This window comes from Cetorhinus maximus, chromosome 36 (genome assembly GCF_964194155.1).
Source record: "Cetorhinus maximus chromosome 36, sCetMax3.hap1.1, whole genome shotgun sequence".
Classification (NCBI taxonomy): domain Eukaryota; kingdom Metazoa; phylum Chordata; class Chondrichthyes; order Lamniformes; family Cetorhinidae; genus Cetorhinus; species Cetorhinus maximus.
This window is the reverse complement of record NC_135914.1, coordinates 6,810,536-6,833,647: the sequence shown is the minus strand read 5'-3', so window position 1 is coordinate 6,833,647 and position 23,112 is coordinate 6,810,536. Positions and strand designations below refer to the sequence as shown.

General features: G+C 56.7%; 1 protein-coding gene across 1 annotated transcript in view; it reads right to left on the bottom strand.

The window, feature by feature from the left end:
- Positions 1 to 3,855: 3,855 nt before the first annotated feature.
- Positions 3,856 to 23,112, bottom strand: part of ints3 (integrator complex subunit 3) — a 97,075-nt gene continuing 77,818 nt past the window's right edge. The window contains exons 17-21 of the mRNA XM_078534115.1: positions 19,587 to 19,700; positions 18,678 to 18,726; positions 12,458 to 12,625; positions 7,295 to 7,395; positions 3,856 to 3,953 (exon numbers count right to left, since the gene is read on the bottom strand). Coding sequence (XP_078390241.1) covers positions 3,877 to 3,953; positions 7,295 to 7,395; positions 12,458 to 12,625; positions 18,678 to 18,726; positions 19,587 to 19,700 — 509 coding nt within the window. The 3' untranslated portion in view covers positions 3,856 to 3,876. The remainder of the gene's footprint in view (positions 3,954 to 7,294; positions 7,396 to 12,457; positions 12,626 to 18,677; positions 18,727 to 19,586; positions 19,701 to 23,112) is intronic.

Sequence of the window (23,112 nt, the reverse complement as noted above, 5' to 3'; positions counted from 1 at the left end):
GATCTTGCTGCACACAAAGCAGCTCCTGGGTTTTCTACATTACAACATTGTTCCTCAATCAAACACTGCACTGGCTGCCCACTGCCTTTGGGCTGACCTGGAACAGTGAAAGGCGCTGTATAAACAATCATTCTGGTTCTGAGAACACAGAACAATCACTCGATCTGGGGGGGGGGAAACACTGCTTTGTTTCACTGGACAATAATCTATTCAGTTATACTGCAGGGTTGGGGTGGTGTAGGGGTAGGAGGGTTAGGTAGCAACTGACGTATATGGACACACACGTGCACACAGACACACACAGAGGCACACACACACTCACACATACTGACAGACAGACACACACACACAGACAGACACGCACACACACCCCCCAGAGGCGCACACACACAAAGAGACAGACACACACACAGACAGACACACACACACACAGAGAGACACACACACACAGAGAGACACACACACACAGAGAGACACACACACACACACAAAGAGACAGACACACACACACAGAGACACACACACACAAAGGGACAGACAGACACACACACAGAGACACACACACAGAGACACACACACAGAGACACACACACAGAGACACACACACAGAGACACACGCGCAGACACACGCGCAGACACACGCGCAGACACACGCGCAGACACACGCGCAGACACACGCGCAGACACACGCGCAGACACACGCGCAGACACACACACGCAGACACACACACGCAGACACACACACGCAGACACACACACGCAGACACACACACACACAGTCACACAGTCTCTCACACACACACACACAGTCTCACACACACACACACACACACAGTCACAGACACACAGTCACAGACACACACACAGTCACACACACACAGTCACACACACACAGTCACACACACACAGTCACACACACACAGTCACACACACACACACAGTCACACACACACACAGTCACACACACACACTCACACACACACACAGTCACAGACACACACACACAGTCACAGACACACACAGTCACAGACACAGTCACACACACACACACACACACAGTCACACACACACACACACACACACACAGTCACAGACACACACACACAGTCACAAACACACACAGTCACACACACACACACACACAGTCACAGACACACACACGCAGTCACAGACACACACACACACACAGTCACAAAAACACACACACACACACAGTCACAAACACACACAGTCACACACACACACACACACACACACACAGACACACACACACACACACAGTCACAGACACACACACAGAGACACACACACAGTCACAGACACACACACACACACACACAGTCACAAACACACACACACACACACACAGTCACAAACACACACAGTCACACACAGTCACACACACACAGTCACAGACACACACACACACACACACACACACAGTCACAGACACACACACACACAGTCACAGACACACACACACACAGAGACACACACACACAGACACACACACACACAGAGACACACACACACAGACACACACACACACAGACACACACACACACACACAGTCACAGACACACACACACACACACAGAGACACACACACACAGACACACACACACACACACACACACACACACACACACACAGACACCGACCTGCGCCAGGTCTGCAACTAAGTGATGGCCAGATTTTTTTTCACAGAAAGAACATTGAAGAGTTGAAAGGCAGGACAGAGAGGAATGTCAGCTGATGCCCCGTTGCCTGGGCCACTGGGATGACCCTTGAACTCAGAACCGGCCCAGTCGGTCACTGAGGCTGGAGCTCGCCCCCCGTTTGGCCATCCGGACGTGATGCCGGCCTCCAGCTTTGACCAGTGACTCCGCTGGGAACCCACCCACCCACCTGCGTTCAGAGAAACCCCCCCAAACACAGCAACAACAACTCCTCCTCTCCCCCCCACTTCACACCACTCCACGGCTACAGAGAGAAAGGGAATCTCGGAAAAGCAAAGCTAATGGGGGCAGCGGACGGTGTGTGAGGGTGGGGGCGGAGGGCGAGAACGCTAAAGCAAGTCTCTCAGAGACCCCTGGTGAGGCCCCGTCTGGGGTAACTGCATTCAGGCGCCGGCCGAGGCAGGTGACATGAGCTGTGGGGCGGGCGCAGGGCAGATTCACTAGAATGGTACCCGGGGGAGGGGGGGATAAAGGGGTTTAATGAGGGGGGGTGTGGGGGGTGGGTGCAGATCGCACAGGCCGGACTTGTATCCTCCCACCCCGAGTGTAGAGGACTGAGGGGCGACCCTCGCGTTGTTTGAGGCTGGCGAAGGGATTTGATGGGCAGGTGGAGGGGAACGGGGTTTGGGGGGGGAACGGGGGGGGGGGGGGACGGGGTTGGGGGGGGAGGGGGAACGGGGGGGGGGGTGGAGGGGGGAACGGGGGGGGGAGGGGGGAACGGGGGGGGGTGGAGGGGGGAACGGGGGGGGGAGGGGGGAACGGGGTGGGGGAGGGGGAACGGGGTGGGGGAGGGGGGAACGGGGGGAGGGGGGAATGGGGTGGGGGAGGGGGGAACGGGGTGGGGGAGGGGGGAACGGGGGGAGGGGGAACGGGGTGGGGGAGGGGGGAACGGGGTGGGGGAGGGGGGAACGGGGGGAGGGGGGAACGGGGTGGGGGAGGGGGGAATGGGGTGGGGGGGAACGGGGTGGGGGGGGGGACCGGGGGTGGGGGGGGAACGGGGGGTGGGGGGGGTACGGGGGGTGGGGGGGGTACGGGGGGTGGGGGGGGGAAACGGGGTGGGGGAGGGGGGAACGGGGGGTGGGGGGGGGAAGCCGGGGGTGGGGGGGGAACGGGGTGGGGGAGGGGGGAATGGGGGGTGGGGGGGGAACGGGGGGTGGGGGGGTACGGGGGGTGGGGGGGGGAACGGGGGGTGGGGGGGGAACGGGGTGGGGGAGGGGGGTACGGGGTGGGGGGGGGGTGGGGGGGTGGGGGAGGGGGGAACGGGGGGTGGGGGTGGGGGAGGGGGGGGGGAGGGGGGAACGGGGGGTGGGGGTGGGGGAGGGGGGAGGGGGGTGGGGGGGAGGGGGGAACAGGGGGTGGGGGTGGGGGAGGGGGGAGGGGGGTGGGGGGAGGGGGGAGGGGGGTGGGGGGGAGGGGGGAACGGGGGGTGGGGGGAGGGGGGAGGGGGGGGGGAGGGGGTGGGGGAGGGGGAACGGGGTGGGGGAGGGGGGGGGAGGGGGTGGGGGGGGAACGGGGTGGGGGAGGGGGGGAGGGGGTGGGGGGGAACGGGGTGGGGGAGGGGGGGGAGGGGGTGGGGGGAACGGGTGGGGGAGGGGGGGGGAGGGGGTGGGGGGAATGGGGTGGGGGAGGGGGGAACGGGGGGTGGGTCAGAGCTTTCACAGTGAGAGCCAGGCCATTCAGACAGGGATGTGAGGGAGCGCGGTGGGGAGTGGGAATCCCGGAACATTCCACCCACCCCCGCCAAACGCTGACTGGGGCCCGAGGGTCAACTCCAAGTCTCCCAATGGGTTCGGGGGGTCAAAGGTTACGGAACCAAGGCAGGTGGATGGAGTTTCAGACACCGGGTCAGCCTCCAGCAAGCTGAATGGCAGTATAGGCTCGAGGGGCTGAGTGGCCTCTCCTTGTTTGTAGGTAACACTAAATCCCCCCTACGCCGCACCCTCTGGGGTAAATAAAGCCAGACGTGGGGTATAACCGAGCTCCGGAATTAAGGCCCAGCTGCGGACAGTCCCCGGTTACCCAGGCCTGAACATCGTGGTCAAACACCCCCCTCTGGTGGACAGGTTCAGGCGGTGCGACCACGTTGCTCAGAGAGACCCTCCCCCCCCCACCCCGGCCCCCCCATCAACCCCGGAACTCACTTCATCTTGTGTGCCTCGTCGCAGCTCGCCTGTACGTGTTGAAGTGCCTGGAGGATCGGCGTCTGGGTAAAAACTGCCAGCAAGAAGTTTGGGGAGGAACAGAGAGATAAGATAGAGAAACACAGAGTGAGAGAGAGAGAGAGGGAGAGAGAGATAGAGGGAGAGAGAGATAGAGGGAGAGAGAGAAACAGAGAGAGAGGGGGGAGACAGGGGGAGACAGAGAGAGAGAGAGAGAGGGAGAGAGAGATAGAGGGAGAGAGAGAAACAGAGAGAGAGGGGGGAGACAGGGGGAGAGAGAGAGGGAGAGATAGAGAGAGAGAGAGAGAAACAGAGAGAGAGGGGGGAGACAGGGGGAGACAGAGAGAGAGAGAGAGAGAGAGAGGGAGAGAGAGAGAGAGAGGGGGGAGACAGGGGGAGACAGAGATAGAGAGAGAGAGAGAGGGAGAGAGAGAGATAGAGAGAGAAACAGAGAGAGAGGGGGGAGACAGGGGGAGACAGAGAGAGAGAGAGATAGAGAGAGAGAGATAGAGAGAGAAACAGAGAGAGAGGGGGGAGACAGGGGGAGACAGAGAGAGAGAGAGAGAGAGAGAGAGACAGAGAGAGAGGGAGAGATAGAGAGAGACAGAGAGAGAGAGGGAGAGATAGAGAGAGGGAGATAGAGAGACAAACAGAGAGAGGGAGAGAGGGAGATAGAGAGGGAGAGGGACAGACAGAGAGAGGGAGATAGAGAGACAAACAGAGAGAGGGAGAGAGGGAGATAGAGAGAGAGAGGGACAGACAGAGAGAGGGAGATAGAGAAACAGAGAGAGAGGAAGATAGAGAGACAGAGATAGAGAGATAGAGAAACAGAGGGAGAGATAGAGAGAGAGATAGAGAATGAGAGAGAGAGAGATAGAGAACGATAGAGAAAGAGAGAGAGATAGAGAACGTGAGAGATAGAGAAACAGAGAGATAGTGAACGAGAGAGAAAGAAACAGAGATAGAGAACGATAGAGAGAGAGAGAGACAAAAAATGGTCAAAGTCAGTATAGCTGTAATGAGGGGTGCTGTCCGGACACATGCACACTGCTCCTGACCCTCTACTTGCCCCCTCCCGATCTCAGTTCTCATTAGGTCAAGCCTGAAGAATTCAAGGTGGAATAACTGATAATTAAAACAATCGATAAATCTCAAACTAACCGCTCCCCACCAAACCCCCTAAAAACTACCTAAAGAATTACTATCACAGACAGGCCATTCTGCCCCTCTGCTCCACATGAGCCTCCTCCCATCCTCTCTTCATCTCCACCCCATCAGCATCTCCTTCTATTCCTTTCTCCCTCGTCTGTTTATCCAGCTTCCCCCCCCCACTTCAATCCATCTCCGCGATTCACCTCGACCACTCCCCGTGGGAGCGAGTCCCACATTCTCCCCACTCCCCGTGGGAGCGAGTCCCACATTCTCCCCGCTCCCCGTGGGAGCGAGTCCCACATTCTCCCCACTCCCCGTGGGAGTGAGTCCCACATTCTCCCCACTCCCCGTGGGAGCGAGTCCCACATTCTCCCCACTCCCCGTGGGAGCGAGTCCCACATTCTCCCCGCTCCCCGTGGGAGCGAGTCCCACATTCTCCCCACTCCCCGTGGGAGCGAGTCCCACATTCTCCCCGCTCCCTGTGGGAGCGAGTCCCACATTCTCCCCACTCCCCGTGGGAGCGAGTCCCACATTCTCTCTGCTCCCCGTGGGAGCGAGTCCCACATTCTCCCCGCTCCCCGTGGGAGCGAGTCCCACATTCTCCCCGCTCCCCGTGGGAGCGAGTCCCACATTCTCCCCACTCTCTGGATAAAGACGTTTCTCCTGAATTCCCCATAGGATTTATCAGTGACTGTCTTATATTGATGGCCCCTAATTCTGGTCTCCCCCCTATCTACCCTGTTGAAACGGTTCACAATTTTAAAAAGCCTCGATCAGGCCACTTTCCTTCTGGACAGGAGCCTCGGCCTGTCCAGCTTCCCCTGCCAATTGTAACCTCTCGCGTCTGGGAATCATCCTTGTTAATCTGTTTCTGCACCTTCGCAGGGTCACCTCACTGGAGGCCATTCGGCCCATCGAGTCCGTGCCAGCTCGTCCCACTCTCCCTTCTCCCTCCCCATTGGTTTATTCAGTGTGACCGGAGCGTTAGTTGGGCCTTGTTTTTTTTCATTCTTCCATGGGATGTGGGCGCCGCTGACAAGGCCGGCATTTACTGCCCATCCCTAATTGCCCCTGGAACCGAGTGGCCATTTCAGAGGGGGGGTAGTTTAAGAGTCAACCGCGTGGCTGTGGGTCTGGAGTCACGTGTAGGGCCAGACCGGGTAAGGACGGCACATTTCCCTCCCCTAAAGGGAGCATGAGTGAACCAGATGGGGTTTTTTTTTTTACAACAACAGTTACTGAGACTGGCTTCAATTCCAGACTTATCGATCGAATTTAAACCTCCACCAGCTGCCATGGTGGGGTTTGAACCCGTCTCCCTCAGAGCGTTAGCCCCGAGCCTCTGGGTTACTAGCCCAGTGACAGTACCGCTGGGCCGTCACCTCCCCCGAAACCGTCGACACCGTCTTTGCGGCTTCGCTGGTTTCCCTCAGTCCACGTCTCAACGTTACCCACCACCCGATTTTCCATCCTCTTCCCCAATCTCTCCTTCGACTGTCACCGGGACAAGGCTGTCAGCTCTTTGTACCCAATGTCCTGCACTTTGACTGCCTTTCACTCTCTTAACTGTACTCAGCAACCCGGTGATTCCTGATCTACACTTCATCTAAGCCGCCGATCGTCTCTCCAGCCAATTCCTTTGTATTTATTCATTCACGGGGATGTGGGCCCAGCATTTATCGCCCCATCCCTAATTGCCCCCTTGAGAAGGTGGTGGTGGTGGGTGAGCCGCCTTCTTGAGCCGCTGCAGTCCCCGTGTGGTGTAGGTACACCCACCGCGCTGTTAGGGAGGGAGCTCCAGGATTTGGACCCAGCGACAGTGAAGGAACGGCCGATTTATTTCCAAGTCGGGGTGGTGGGTGGGCATTCGAAGCATCCTCCCCCCAAACCCGCATTTCAAAAGCCGGGTATCCTCCTCTCTCCCTCCTTCTCCGCCTCCCCGGAACCCTGCAATTTTCCTTCCCGACTCCCTTCCAAAGGTTTATGCTCCACCTATTCCAGAGCCTCGGCAACCCTTTGCGAAAACACGGAGACCAGGACTGTGCTGTTCACAGTGACTGGTACGACCGAGGTCCGATACCTGTTGAGCATTGGTCCTCCTTTAGCCCTCAGTCCCCTCTGGAAATGACACCACCCACCCCACCACCCCCCAGGCCGAAGCTGGCTTTGCGATTTGTCTCTCGGGCCCTTGCTAACCCGCGCGCTGGTTGTTAGTGATGTGACGCTGAGAGGGTGGGCACTCACAGTTCTGTTTGGTGGGGAGAAGGCAGATCCGCAGGTTGGCCAGGTGTTCCAGGATCTGTTCCAGCGTCAGCTGTGCCAGCTTGCTACTGGAACTCCGCAAACTGGGAAAAGAAAAATACGTATAAACCACGGGGCCACAAAACACGTTAAGCTGCATTTACCCGGCGCCGCACCCGGTAGCCATTCCAGTTCCAGAGTAAACCCTGCTCCCCAGAGACTCTTACCCTTCCGTCTCCTCCACCCCGGGGCAGGACAAGCTCAGTCACCTGTCCGCTGGAGCTCAGTTGGTGGCGCTCACACCCCAGAATCACAGGGCTCCAGGTTCAAGTCCCACCCCAACGCTTCAGCGCAAAAATCAAGGTTGGTGATCCAGGGACAGCGCAGGGGCAGGGCCACATTGTCATTCGGAGGGTCAGTACTGAGGGAGCGCCGCACTGTCGGAGGGTCAATACTGAGGGAGCGCCGCACTGTCGGAGGGTCAGTACTGAGGGAGTGCCGCACTGTCGGAGGGTCAGTACTGAGGGAGTGCCGCACTGTCGGAGGGTCAGTACTGAGGAAGCGCCGCACTGTCGGAGGGTCAGTACTGAGGAAGCGCCGCACTGTCGGAGGGTCAGTACTGAGGGAGTGCCGCACTGTCGGAGGGTCAGTACTGAGGGAGCGCCGCACTGTCGGAGGGTCAGTGCTGAGGGAGTGTTGCACTGTCGGAGGGTCAGTACTGAGGGAGCGCCGCACTGTCGGAGGGTCAGTGCTGAGGGAGTGTTGCACTGTCGGAGGGTCAGTACTGAGGGAGTGCCGCACTGTCGGAGGGTCAGTACTGAGGGAGCGCCGCACTGTCGGAGGGTCAGTACTGAGGGAGCGCCGCACTGTCGGAGGGTCAGTACTGAGGGAGCGCCGCACTGTCGGAGGGTCAGTACTGAGGGAGCGCCGCACTGTCGGAGGGTCAGTACTGAGGGAGCGCCGCACTGTCGGAGGGTCAGTACTGAGGGAGTGTTGCACTGTCGGAGGGTCAGTACTGAGGGAGTGTTGCAATGCTGGAGGCATCATCTCTCAGATCCGATGTTAAACCGAGGCCCTATCTGCGAGCTGGTGGGTGAATGTTAAAGAACCTGTAGCCAGTACTGGGAGAAGAGTGGCTGGTCGAGGGTGTTGGGTGGGAGGGGGGAGTCTCCCCAGTATCCTGGGGCTAATATTTAATCCATCAACCAACATCACACAAAACACATTAACTGGTGATTATCTCACACTGCTGTTTGTGGGATCTTGCTGTGCGCAAAATCTTTGCCACGTTTCCTAAATTACCACAGCGACTACACATCCAAAAAAAAAAAAACTACTCGATTGGCTTTGATTAAACGCTTTGAGATGTCCAGAGGTTGTCTTTCTCCGTCAGTCCAAGACTGATGGGGGGGGGCAAGCTGGAAAAGACTTGCATTTATATAGCGCCTTTCACCACCTCAGGGCTTTCCAAAAAAAGCCCGACGGCCTCAGGCGAAGGGCGGTCGCGGCTGCGATGTGGGAAAGGCGGCAGGCGAGAGGTGCACAGCAAGATCCCACGCCCGGCAAGGTGATAATGAGCCATATTTTGTGTGTGTGTGTGTGTGTGTAACAACAGGATGTTGGCTGAGGGGTAAATCTCAGCCCCTGGACACCGAGGAGTGTTCTCCCCACTCCCCACCAAGCTCTCACATCAAGCTCAGGGGGGCATTGGGGGCCTCGGGTTTGGCCTCTCGTTGGCGGGGTGGCACCTGGGCGGGCACAGCACCGAAAGGGTCAAACCTGGATCTTGTTTGCACTCGAGTCTCTGGAGTGGGGCTTGAACCCCAGGACCTTTTTCTGCCTCAGAGAGATGTGTGTGTGAGAGAGAGAGCGCGCGGTGCGCTCGAGCTTGAGGTGGGGGGGGGCCCCCAAGTGACGAGAAAGGAGGGTGTCTGTTGCTCCACGTGCAGGTGACGCACTCACCCTGTGTGGATTGCACTGGACAAGTGCTGCAGCCTGCGCTCATCCTGTTCTGCGTGCACTGCAGAGGGGGGGACTCTGCCTGCCGGGATCGCTGTACCCACCAGAGGGCAGTGTCGCACTGCCTCTCTCTCTCTGCAGGCAGGCTCAGCGGGTGTTCAACAAGAGTCTCAGAGTCTCGCCTCTGTTCAGTCACACAGGGGCTGTTCTTCCGATTCGAAATAACGAGCGTTCACCGCACAAACGGTTTCGCCAGCTCCCCTCTCCCCTCTCCCCCCCTCCAGCCCATTCCTCCCGGCCAGGGGAACGTGTTCACCTCAGGAGTAAGAGGCCTGTGGGTTCGAGCCTCCAGTCCAGGTCGCCTGGCCGGTGTCGGACCAAGGGGAGGGAGTGAGGCAGTTAAAAAGGCCCCATTCCCCTGCTTTGGTGGTTCGAGGCCTCTCGTGGCACCATTGGAGGAGGGGCAGGGAGATCTCCTGCAACCAGCGGCGGCGGGCACCGATTCACCAGTTAACCGTGGGTGGCCGTGCCCCCCTCCGATTCTGGTCTCTCGCGCACGCTCTCCCACCTCCAACTCCAACCGTACCTTGTCGTGCATTATTAACTGTCAATAATGATCAGCAACAATCAAGACCCATTCGCAGCTTTGATTACATCAAAGAATCTTTGTCCGTTGCCTAAATTCACTGAAGACGGGGTCAAGAGATATCTTCACTCACTTGAAAAGGCAGCTAGCCAACAAGGGGCACACGGACTCTCGTTTGGCAAAGCGCTTTGGTTGGGAAGGCTATGGACGTGTACTCACGTCTTTCAGAAGAACAGTCTCCGCAGATCAGTGGGTTTCACGACAACACGGCCGACATTACGTCAGTGACGGCGCTCAGAAAGTACTGCACTGGCTGGAAAGCACTTCGGGGTGTCCTGAGGTACGTGAAAGCGGCTGCGTCAACGCAGGGCTTGCCTTCTCGCCCGTCGCTCCTCCATTGGCGGCGTGAGTCCCCTCAGCTGTCTGGGACTCCCTCCCTAAACCTCTTCCCCAACCACCCACTTCTCTCTCTCTCTCTCTCTCTGCTTACCTCTCTGACCAAGCTCACCTGGCACTGGCCGTGGTCAAGGCGGGATCACCCCCGGACACTGAGTTTTGATCGAGGCACTTGGGTCGACATCAGCTTACCTGAGCACGGGGAGCGGTTCACAGCTGCAGTGACTAACCCAGCCAGCAGGGAGAGCTGTGCTGCTCTCTGCGCACAATGATTCACCTTAACATCTAATCGGCAATTCATTGTTTCCTGTGTTACTTTCTGTTTACTTTAAGGAGAGAAGGGCTTGGAGCTGGAATTTAACACATCCGCTGCCAAAAAGCAGGAGACATAAGAACATAAGAAATAGGAACAGGACTAGGCCATTCGGCCCCTCGAGCCTGCTCCGCCATTCAATAAGATGATGGCTGATCTGTTTGTGTTTTGAATTCCACATTCCCGTCTAACCCCCGATAACCTCTGATTCTCTTGCCTAACAAGAATCTATCTCCCTCCGCCTTAAAAATACTCAATAACCCCGCCTCCACCGCCTCCGGAGGCAGAGAGTTCCAAAGTCGCACAACCCTCTGAGAGAGAGAAAATTTCTCCTCATCTCTGTCCTAAAAGAGCCACCCCATAATTTTAAAACAGTGCCTTAAATAAAAACCTGTGGCAAATAAATCTGTATTGGATTCAGTGTAAACGAGTGAGACTCGAGGTGGTCTGGATGCTAACGTATGGGATTCTTCATCCCGGGAAAGGATAGCAGCTATCGGGGTCTGGGACTGACGCTTATATTAATCACTGCCTGTAATATACCGTCACCACCTGGGGGTTACCTGTGACCAGAAACTGAACCGGACCCAGCCATATACAAACATACGAACTAGGAGCAGTTGTAGGCCACTCGGCCCCTCGAGCCTGCCCCGTCATTCAGTAAGATCATGGCTGATCTGATTGTCAGCTCGACCCCACGTCCCTGTCTACCCCCCCGATAACCTTTCACCCCCATTGCTGATCAAGAATCTATCTAGCTCTGCCCTAAAAATATTCAAAGTCTCTCTTTCTCAAAAGGCGGTGGAAGCAGAGTTCCAAAAACTCACGACCCTCAGAGAAAAATTCTCCTCATCTCTCTCCTAAATGGGCGACCCCCTTATTTTTAAACAGTGACCACCCACTAGCTCTAGATTCTCCCACAAAGAGGAAACATCCTCTGCACATCCACCCTGTCAAGACCCCCTCAGGATCTTATCTGTTTCAATCAAGTCGCCTCTTACTCTTCTAAACTCCAGTGGATATAAATACTGTGGCTACAAGAGCAGGTCAGAGGCTGGGAATCCTGCGGAGAGTAACTTACCCCCTGACTCCCCAAAGCCTGTCCACCATCTACAAGGCACAAGTCAGGAGTGTGATGGGATACTCCCCACTTGCCTGGATGAGTGCAGCCCCCACAACACTCAAGAAGCTCGACACCATCCAGGACAAAGCAGCCCCGCTTGATCGGCACCCCATCCACCACTTTAAATACCCGTTTCTCCCACCACTGATGCAAAGGGAGGCAGCGGTGTGCACATTAAGGTGCATTGCAAAAACTCGCCAAGGCTCCTTCCGTACCCATAACCTCCACCACCTCGGAGAGGGGCAGCAGGTACATGGGGAACAACCCCCCACCAGGCAAGCTCCCCTCCAAGTCACCAACCTGACTTGGAAATATATCGGCCGTTCCTTCACTGTCGCTGGGTCAAAAACCCCGGAACTCCCTCCCTAACAGCACGGTGGGTGTACCTACACCACAGGGACTGCAGCGGCTCAAGAAGATGGCTCACCCCCCACCTTCTCAAGGGGGCCAATTAGGGATGGGGCAGTAAACGCTGGGCCCAGCCAGCGACTCCCGTGAGTAAATTTAAAGCTCACGAGCCTCTTCAAACCGGGACAGGCCCCCACCTTCAGCGGGACGTGACAATTCTTTGGTTTTTAAGACTCAGAAAGACTTTGCATTTCTGTCCCATGATGTCCCCGCTGCTCCGGGGCAGCAGCAGCAGCAGCAGCAGCAGGCTCCGCACTCACGTCGCTCCCTGGGCAAAGACCGAGCTGGAACAGCCCGGCCCCAGCAGCGACGTTGTCCCCTCCCGTCCCCACCACCCCCCCACCCCCGCCGGGCGGGCTCCCGGTCAGGGTCGCTCCTCACCTCTGCCGTTTCCTGGGGAGGCTGTTGTTTTTGATGAGGAGGGCTTTGATCTGCTCCGCCAGGGAGTCGTCGTGTTTCATGGACCACTGGCGCAGGATGCTGGTGGTGAAGTGGTCATCGGCGTTGCAAGGGCGGCTCATCACCATCTTCACCATCTCCTCGGTCGGCCTGGGGGTTTGGGAGAAATTAGAGAGACTGAGAGCTGGTAACCAGTACGTTAAACACACCAGGAACAAACAGCAAACTGGGACGCTCAAAACGCACGGTAACTTGGATCAGTCCAGGGCCTTTCGCCTAGTTGAACGTCCCAAGGCACTTCACAGGAACGTTTACCAGGCAAATTCTGACCCCGAGCCACGTCAGGGCTTATTAGTGACAGGCGGCCATAGGCTCGGTCAAAGGGGCTGGTTTTTAAGGAGCGTCTTAAAGGAGAAGCTGTGCCGTCGGGAGGGTCAGCGCCGAGGGAGCGCCGCACTGTCGGAGGGTCAGCGATGAGGGAGCGCCGCACTGTCGGAGGGTCAGCGCCGAGGGAGCGCCGCACTGTCGGAGGGTCAGCGCCGCACTGTCGGAGGGTCAGCGATGAGGGAGCGCTGCACTGTCGGAGGGTCAGCACCACACTGTCAGAGGGTCAGTACTGAGGGAGTGCCGCACTGTGGGAGGGTCAGCACCAAGGGAGCGCCGCACTGTGGGAGGGTCAGTACTGAGGGAGTGCCGCACTGTCGGAGGGTCAGTACTGAGGGAGCGCCGCACCGTGGGAGGGTCAGTGCTGAGGGAGCGCCGCACTGTCGGAGGGTCAGTACTGAGGGAGCGCCGCACTGTGGGAGGGTCAGTACTGAGGGAGCACCGCACTGTCAGAGGGTCAGCACTGCGCTGTCGGAGGTTCAGCGCTGAGGGAATGCCGCACTGTCGGAGGGTCAGTGCTGAGGGAGCGCCGCACTGTCGGAGGGTCAGCGCCGAGGGAGCGCCGCACTGTCGGAGGGTCAGTACTGAGGGAGCGCCGCACTGTCGGAGGGTCAGTACTGAGGGAGTACTGCACTGTCGGAGGGTCAGTGCTGAGGGAGCGCCGCACTGTCGGAGGGTCAGTACTGAGGGAGCGCCGCACTGTCGGAGGGTCAGTGCTGAGGGAGCGCCGCACTGTCAGAGGGTCAGCACTGCGCTGTCGGAGGTTCAGCGCTGAGGGAATGCCGCACTGTCGGAGGGTCAGTGCTGAGGGAGCGCCGCATTGTCGGAGGGTCAGTACTGAGGGAGTGCCGCACTGTCGGAGGGTCAGTACTGAGGGAGTGCCGCACTGTTGGAGGGTCAGAACTGAGGGTGTGCCGCACTGTCAGAGGGTCAGTGCTGAGGGAGCGCCGCACTGTCGGAGGGTCAGTACTGAGGGAGTGCCGCACTGTCGGAGGGTCAGTACTGAGGGAGCGCCGCACTGTCGGAGGGTCAATGCTGAGGGAGCGCCGCACTGTCGGAGGGTCAGCGCTGAGGGAATGCCGCACTGTCAGGGGGTCAGCGCTGAGGGAGTGCCGCACTGTCGGAGGGTCAGCGCCGAGGGAGTGCCGCACTGTCGAAGGGTCAGCGCCGAGGGAATGCCGCACTGTCAGGGGGTCAGCGCTGAGGGAGCGCCGTACTGTCAGGGGGTCAGCACTGAGGGAGCGCCGCACTGTCGGAGGGTCAGCGCCGAGGGAGCGCCGCACTGATGGAGGGTCAGCGCCGAGGGAGTGCTGCACTGTCGGAGGGTCAGTGCTGAGGGAGCGTCGCACTGTCGGAGGGTCAGTGCTGAGGGAGCGCCGCACTGTCGGAGGGTCAGTACTGAGGGAGCGCCGCACTGTCGGAGGGTCAGCGCCGAGGGAGCGCCGCACTGTCGGAGGGTCAGCGCCGAGGGAGCGCCGCACTGTCGGAGGGTCAGTACTGAGGGAGCGCCGCACTGTCGGAGGGTCAGTACTGAGGGAGTGCTGCACTGTCGGAGGGTCAGTGCTGAGGGAGCGCCGCACTGTCGGAGGGTCAGTACTGAGGGAGCGCCGCACTGTCGGAGGGTCAGTGCTGAGGGAGCGCCGCACTGTCGGAGGGTCAGTGCTGAGGGAGTGCCGCACTGTCGGAGGCGCTGTCTTTCAATTGGGACATTAAACCGAGGCCCTGTCCACCCTCTCCGCTGGATGTAAAACATTCCATGAACATTTTGAAGAAAAGGCGGGAATTTCTCCCGAGTGTCCCGGCGAAATATTTAGCCCTCGAACAACATCACCAAGAAACGGGTGACCTGGGTCATTATCATGTTGCTGCTTGTGGGATCTTGCTGTGCGCACATTGGCTGCCGGGTTTCCTACATCACAGCAGTGACTACGCCTCACAAAGTCGTTGCAAATTGTTTTGGGCTGTCTCGAGGTTCTGAAAAGCGTGGTACGGTTGCAAGTCAGATAACACACGTGTCTGTCTGTCTCTCTCTCTCTCTCTCTGCTTCCAGTTTATGTACGGACTCTCTTCCCCACCTTAGAAAGGTCCTCCGTGTGCAGCGGTGATACAGGAGCACTGAATGTTTCCACAGCCTCGCACTCCACCCCTCCCCTCTCTGTCAAGCATGGCAAACGTTGGAAGAGACAGAGGCCAATAAAAACAAATCAAGGGGAAAAGGCCGGTTTCAAGTGAATTCAGAGTCATCGGCTCCATCCCATTGCAACCCCCTCTCCAAATTTCCTAATGTAGCTGTGGGTGTCCCTGGCAAAACCAGCATTTGTTGCCCCCTCCCTAATTGCCCTTGAACTGTACACATTTCAGGGGTGGGGGTGGGGCAGTTAAGAGTCAACCGCATGGCTGTGGGTCTGGAGTCATGTGTAGGCCAGACCGGGGTAAGGAGGGCAGATTTTCCTCCCCTAAAGGGGGCATTAGTGACCCAGATGGGATTTTTAAGACAATCCACATCAGTTTCATGGTCACCCATTACTAAGACTATCCCAGGTTTGTTAACTGGGTTCAAATTCCACCAGGCAAGTGGGTTGGGGGGGGATTTGAACCCGTGACCCCAGGGCGTTAAGCCTGGGCCTCTGGATCACTAGCCCAGTGACATTACCGCCACGCCACCATCTCCCCACAAGCTAATCTGCCGCTGTCTTCTACAACCTTTGTTGCCTCCGGACCCAAACTATCCCGGCACATTAATGGCCAGTCTCTCTCTCTCTCTCTCTCTCTCTCTCCGAACCTCCGTAAGCTACAGTTCCTCTGGAATTCTGCTTCTGTGTCCGAGTCCCGTTCGCCTGTCACCTCTGCGCTCACTGACCGACATTGGGCTCCTGGTCTCGATTTTAAAATTCTCATCCTCGTTCTCAAATCCTTCCCCCTTTCCTCATTCCTCCCCCGCACCACTCCCTGTCTCTGTAAACTCCGGCCCCACAACCTTCCAAGATCACCGCTCTCCTCCCGTTCCCGGTCTCTTGAACGTCCCATGCTGGTTCCCATCGCAGCACCGCTGGCGGCCGTGCCTTCAGCTGCCTGGGTCCTGAGGCTCCGGAATTCCCTCCCCAAACCTCGCCCCCTCCTTTAAGACCATGATTAAAAACCAACCTCTTTGGCCAAGAATTTCGACATCCATCCCAATAGTTCCTTGTGTGTCTGGGTCTCAGATTATTTTCTAATTCCACTCCCGTGAAGCACCGTGGGCCATTTTAAGATGTTAAAGCTCTTGTCACAAAAGAATGATAATTCTCACAATATTGTTGTGATTTGTTGCAAAAGTAGGTTAGTCGTGGAGTTTGGATAGTGTGTGCGTGTGTGTGTTTTAATTGAATTGGAGGCAACTAGTCTGGAGGTCTTTGATTCATCAAAAGAAGCTAGGTTTGAAATGCTAAATAAGTAAACATGGCTGAAGTTTTAGAACGTGAGGTGTGGGGAATTTGTATTTTTTTTATATAAATCAGAGCAGTTCGAATTTCAAGGAGTTGGTCGAATGTTTACGCCTAGCCAGAGAAGCGATGCCAAGCAGTGTGTTTATTTTTCCCAAAGGTTACTGACAATATCAGCATCATGAAAAGGTTTGTATTATGAGAAAGGTAATGTTGCAAAGACATATAGGAACAATGGAATTTACATTAAAAAGGAGAAACGTGTGTAAAGGAGAATAAGGCTGTGTGTCAGGGAAGGCATGGTAAGGTCTAACAGAAGCGTGGGAAGCCTCCAGTATTGGTGCCTCAAGCCTGCTGTCTACAGAAACCGAAGCTGGCAAAAGCCACTTTGAATTCTACCATCCAGGGTGTTGTGTTGACTTGCCTGGATCTGTTCAAAATCTTTTATTGTTGCCTTAATGGGGATGTGACTGGCAGCCAGATTAATTCGGGGGTTTCAGGAGTTATTATAGTAGTAATTTGTAGATCTATGCAGGTGCTTGAAATCTTTTCTTTTGTTAATAAACGTTTAATTTAGTTTTCTAAAAAGATCTCTTGGTGGACTTGGCATACAAGGCTGTGGGCCTAGGGCTGGAAAACGGGATTAGCTGCTTGTTTGACCGGTGCAGACTCGATGGGCCGAAGGGCCTTTTTATGTGCTGTAGACCTCTATGACTTATTATTACCGAATTCGCATCTCGAAATAAAATACAAATTGCAAGGCTGTTGTGATAGCGGGATTGAGTTTCCCTCGTGGACGCATCATCTGCTGCGTCGTCACGCTGTATAAATCGCAAGTCGTTGCTGAGGCAGGTTTTAAGTGATTGGCACCAAAAAAAAAAAAAACAATTGCAGAAATATAATCTCTCTCGGGGCCGACAGCCACCTTTCGAGTTGATTCTTTTTTTATATAAGAGTAAACGTTTCCACTCTCTCCGAGTTGTCGGCTCCGACACGCTTGGGCGTTCACAGTTCACTGAATAACATCACAGACCGGTGGGGAATAGACCTCCCGCGGCTGGGGCAGGCAAGCCTTTGCTTCAGTAACACGGTTAACAAGTAGGAGGCCATTCGGCCCCTCGAGAGCTCGCTCTGCCATTCAATGAGGTCACAGGCGATCTGTATCCCAACGCCGTTTACCCTTGAAAACCCTCGCACAATTATGGAAGTCGATCAATGTCAGTTCTGAAATTCACCATGGACTCCCCAGCCCGACAGCTCTTTAGGAGGAGAGTGCACCAGATCTCCACCATCCTTTTTATGTGAACTGATGATTTTTAAGGTTACGCTTGCGCGCCAGGGGAAACAGGCTCTCCATATCTAACTTGTGATCATCTGTTAACACCTCAATTAGATCACCACTTCTATCCATTATCACGGCTTCTTTGCCATGCCCAGTGGGTAGCACACTTGCCTCAGAGTCACACACCCGCAGGCTCAGGACTCACTCCAGAAACCAGAGTGAAAAAATCAAAGTAATACAAGAGCTGCCAATTCGACCTGTCCTTGTCACTAAAACCCTTATGCACAGCAAGCTCCCACAAAGAGCAATTGGATAACGATCAGATAAAATGGTGTTGCTCGAGAGGTAAATATCAGACCAAGGCAGCACGACTAACACTGCAGCACTCCCTCAGTACTGACACTCCGACAGTGCAGTGCATCCTCAGCACTGACCCTCCGAGAGTGCGGCACTCCCTCAGCACTGACCCTCCGACAGTGCGGCACTCCCTCAGTACTGACCCTCTGACAGCGCGGCACTCCCTCAGTACTGACCCTCCGACAGTGCGGCACTCCCTCAGTACTGACCCTCCGACAGTGCGGCGCTCCCTCAGTACTGACACTCCGACAGTGCGGCACTCCCTCAGCACTGACCCTCCGACAGTGCGGCGCTCCCTCAGTACTGACACTCCGACAGTGCGGCACTCCCTCAGTACTGACACTCCGACAGTGCAGTGATTCCTCAGCACTGACCCTCCGACAGTGCGGCACTCCCTCAGCACTGACCCTCCGACAGTGCGGCGCTCCCTCAGTACTGACCCTCCGACAGTGCGGCGCTCCCTCAGTACTGACCCTCCGACAGTGCGGCGCTCCCTCAGTACTGACCCTCCGACAGTGCGGCGCTCCCTCAGCACTGACCCTCCGACAGTGCGGCGCTCCCTCAGTACTGACCCTCTGAGGGTGCAGCACTCCCTCAGTACTGACCCTCCGACAGTGCGGCACTCCCTCAGCACTGACCCTCCGACAGTGCGGCACTCCCTCAGCACTGACCCTCCGACAGCGCGGCGCTCCCTCAGTCCCTCAATACTGAACTGCAACAGAAACGTGCAGCTGGGTAAACTAAAGACCACACTTACTTCTCTCTCCTGAGCTGCAGCAGCAAACACGATAGGGCCTCAGGGTGCTCTGGAAGAGAAAAGATTAGCGCCTGAGTTTCATGCTGTTCTCCTCATCCGAATTTTCCACCCCACACCTTCCCTAAGGTATCAATGTGTACTGGGTACAGGTGCCCCAGCAGCTAGAGAACTGGGGAGGGAGGTGCTGGCGGAGGAGAGGAGAGGGAAGAGAGGAGAAGGAAGAAAGGGAGAGAAGAGGGGTAGGAGAGAGGAGGAGGAAGGAAGGAGAGAGGAGAGAGCAGAAGGAATAAGAGAGGAGGGGGGGAGAGAGAGAGGGGGAAGAGGAAAGGGGGAGGAGGAAGAGGAAGGGGAAGACAAGAGGAGGGGGGAGAAGTGGAAGGCGGAGTGGGGGGCAAGAGGAGACAGGGAGAGGGGGGAGGATATAGGGTGAGGAAGAGGTATGGAGAGGAGAGAGGGGAGCAGGAGAAAGAGCGGGAGAGACCGAGCGCATGAGAGAGAGAGAGAGCGCAAGAGCGAGCGAGAAGCACAGAACAGAATGGTGGAGGGGGCAGAGGAGGAAGACAAGAGAAGGGGAGGAGTGGAAGGAGGAGAGAGGGGGGAGCAAGCGGAGGTGGGTAGAGAAGGGGGGATATAGGGTGAGGAAGAGGTGAGGGGAGGAGCGCCGAACAGAAAGGAGGAAGGGGCAGAGGAAGAGGAGAGGGGAGCACGAAAGGTGAGAGAGGAGCAGAGGTGACCGGGAGAGGAGGAAGAAAGGGGGACTTTGAGAGGAGAGGGAGGAGGAAGTGGAGAAGGGTCTGGGAGGAGGAGGAGACGGGACCAGGAGAGGAGAGAGGGGAAGAGGTTAAAAAGCCAAGCGGATTCTCAAGAGGCTGGAGTTTCGCTCAGTCCTTTAACACCGTTGCCTCTGACCTTTGTACTTGACGTGCTGAAGAATGGGGATGACGAGCTCCAGGGGAATGTTGTGAGCCAAGAAAAGTTGCCACGTACAGTATTGTTCAAACGTTTCCCAATCCAGGCTCTGAACTGTGGGGGGGGAAGCAAAAAAAGATGGGTAAGCATTAAAAAAAAAACATTTAATTAATAAAATAGCTGTTTCTCTCCTTCTCATCACACTCAGAGCCCCACCACCCCCCAATCCCCCACCTTGCAATCCATTGGGGTGCTGAGGCATTAAGGTCTGACAGAAACTGGAGGTGGGGGTGGGGGTGGAGAGAATGGGGAGAAGAGGGGGAGGTAGGCTTTCTATCCTTTCCACACCATGTCACTGCAGCGGGTTACGTCCTGGGGGGTTGGAGACACAGAGTCAGGGCTGTGTAGCAGCAGCTGCCTTTTCCACTGTGCCACACTGTAACTACCCCTGGGGGCTCCCAACGTGAAATCAGACAGGAAACCAATGAGGGCAGTGGGGTTGTGTGTGTGGGGACGAGGGGGGAGGGTGTCGGGGAGCAGTTCTTCCTGGTGCCCCGATGCCAATATTTAACCCACGACAATCACCACCACAAACCAACAAAAACAAAACCAGACGATCTGGGTCATTGACACATTGCTGCCCGTGGGAGCTTGCTGTGCACAAATTGGCTGCCACGCCTCCTGCATTATTACAGCAGTGGCTACACGACAAAAGGGTTTCACTCGCTGTCAAGTGCTCTGGGGCGCCCTGAGGTTGTGAAAAGCCCTGAAGGAATTAAACCCTCGCGCGCAGGCGTCAATCCCCCCGATACACACAGCACCTCTCCTGTTCAGTGCATCTCCCAAGGTTGCGCCCTCAGCAGCCTGGAATACTGGGATCTTCCTGACCCACAGCCCAGAACGGACTCCAATCTCTGGTGGTCATTAAAAAGGGCCTGAACCGCTGCATCTCTTTGTGGTTATTGTCCCCCCCCAACAAATCATTACTTTTTTCATTCCGGGATGTGGATGTCGCTGGCTGGGCCCAGCATTTATTGCCCATCCCTAATTGCCCCCTTGAGAAGGTGGTGGGTGAGCTGCCTTCTTGAGCCGCTGCAGTCCCTGTAGTGTAGGTACACCCACTGTGCTGTTAGGGAGGGAGTTCCAGGATTTTGACCCAGCGACAGTGAAGGAACGGCCGATATATTTCCAAGTCAGGATGGTGAATGACTTGGAGGGGAACTTCCAGGTGGTGGTGTTCCCATGTGTCTGCTGTCCTTGTCCTTCTAGATGGTAGTGGTCCTGGGTTTGGAAGGTGCTGTCGAAGGAGCCTTGGTGAGTTGCTGCAGTGCATCTTGTAGATGGTACACACACTGCTGCTACTGTGCGTCAGTGGTGGAGGGAGTGAATGTTTGTGGATGGGGTGCCAATCAAGCGGGGTTGCTTTGTCCTGGACGGTGTCAAGCTTCTTGAGTGTTGTGGGAGCTGCACTCATCCAGGCAAGTGGGGAGTATTCCATCACACTCCTGACTTGTGCCTTGTAGATGGTGGACAGGCTATGGGGAGTCAGGAGGTGAGTTACTCACCACAGGATTCCCAGCCTCTGACCTGCTCTTGTAGCCACAGTATTTATAAGGCTGGTCCAGTTCAGTTTGTGGTCAATGGTAACCACCAGGATTGTTGGTATTGGCGTGTGGGGAATTTTACTGTCTACGTTATAATCCAGAGAACCCTGGACCTGTGGTTTCACAGCAGATACAGTAACGCACATTCTCCATCCGATGGGGCAAAGACTCCTGTCCTTCTGAGAGAAAGAAAAAACCAAACCAACTCCCAGTTACTCGACGTGTCCCCTCAGCGATTCCACTGGGGCCACAGAGGGACAAAGACTGAACGCCTCTTCCTCCTCGGGCTCCCTCCTCTCTCTCGCCTACACTCAGGCAGCTAACCTGAGGGTTTGGGAGGTACAGGATGGGCTCTCGCCACCCCACAGCTCCCACGGTCAGAGTGTGACCGAACAAACCAGCGTCACCCAGACACCAAGGTCGCAACACATCCACAGTTCCTTCAATCTTCAGCGTCGGGAGTTGATTTTTTGTTTTTGCACTTTAATGGGGGTTAAAAGCCCCTCTGTTTTTCTCACGTTGCTGCGCACAGGAGCTCTACGTTTCCTCGCTCTACCACACGCGCGTGGCGGACTTGGGCTCGTTCCGTGTGGGAACTTTCAGGTTGCCGCTCGGCTCGGAGGGAACATTGCCGAGGCTGCAGCAGCAGCAATGATAAAGAACACAACGTATAAATAGGCTATTAAGCGGCAAGCAAGAAGCCATCATTGAATTGAACGCATGGATGAAATCCCTGAAGCGCACACTGAGCTGAGGTCCTCACTGCATTATCCTGCTACCTGAGGCCCCTGATTCAATTACAGCCTGTAATCGACTCCCGGTCGCCCATCAGTCAGGACGCTGTCTGCCCAGCAGACACCGGGAGCCCTGCTCTTGACACAGGTTTTGTGAGTGGCCGCTCCCTCCCACCAGTCATCAATCTCGGCCGTCTGTGGTGAGCGGACCACAGGACTCAGGTTTCAACCGTTCTGAAAACAACAGAAACATGTCCCACCCTGATGGAGGGTTGTTTAAAAGGGATGAAGGTTTGATTGGTGGGGGAGGAGGGAGAAGAGAAAGGGGAGGCTGTGGGGAGGTGGGGGGGGGAGAGAAGAGGGAGGCCGGGAGGAGTCGGGGGGGGAGAGAGGGAGGGGTCGGGTGGAGAGGGAGGGAGCAGCTGGTAGGGGGCGAGAGAGAAAGGGAAAGTCAGCAGGGGAAAGAGGGAGAGAAGGGAGGGGGGCAGAGAGGGGGGGGAGGGGGGGAGAGAGGGGGAGCGAGAGAGGGGGGGGAGGAGGAGAGGGAGAGAAGGGGAGGGAGATGGAGGGGGAGAGAGGGGAGAGGGGGAGGGGGGGAGGGAGAGAGGGGGAGAGGGAGAGAGGGAGAGAGAGACGGGGAGAAGGGGAGAGGGGGAGAGGGAGAGAGGGAAAGAGGGAGGGAGAGAGAGAGAGAGAGACGGGGAGGGAGATGGAGGGGGAGAGAGGGGAGAGGGGGAGAGAGGGGGAGGGGGGGAGGGAGAGAGGGGGGGAGGGAGAGAGGGGGAGAGGGAGAGAGAGACGGGGAGAAGGGGAGAGGGGGAGAGGGAGAGAGAGAGAGAGAGGGAGAGAGAGAGAGAGAGAGAGAGGGGGAGAGGGGGAGAGAGAGAGAGGGGGAGAGGGAGAGAGGGAAAGAGGGAGGGAGAGAGAGAGAGAGAGACGGGGAGAGGGAGAAAGGGGGAGAGGGGGAGAGAGGGAAAGAGGGAGAGAGACGGGGAGAGGGGGAGAGGGAGAGAGGGGGAGAGGGAAAAAGGGGGAGAGGGAGAGACGGGGAGAGGGAGAGAGGGAGAAAGGGGGAGAGGGGGAGAGGGAGAGGGGAGAGGGAGGGAAGGATGGGTGGTGGCAGGATAGCTGTCATGAATCTGTATAACCCATTTCAGTGATCAGTTGAGTTCTATCCAATTAATCCCA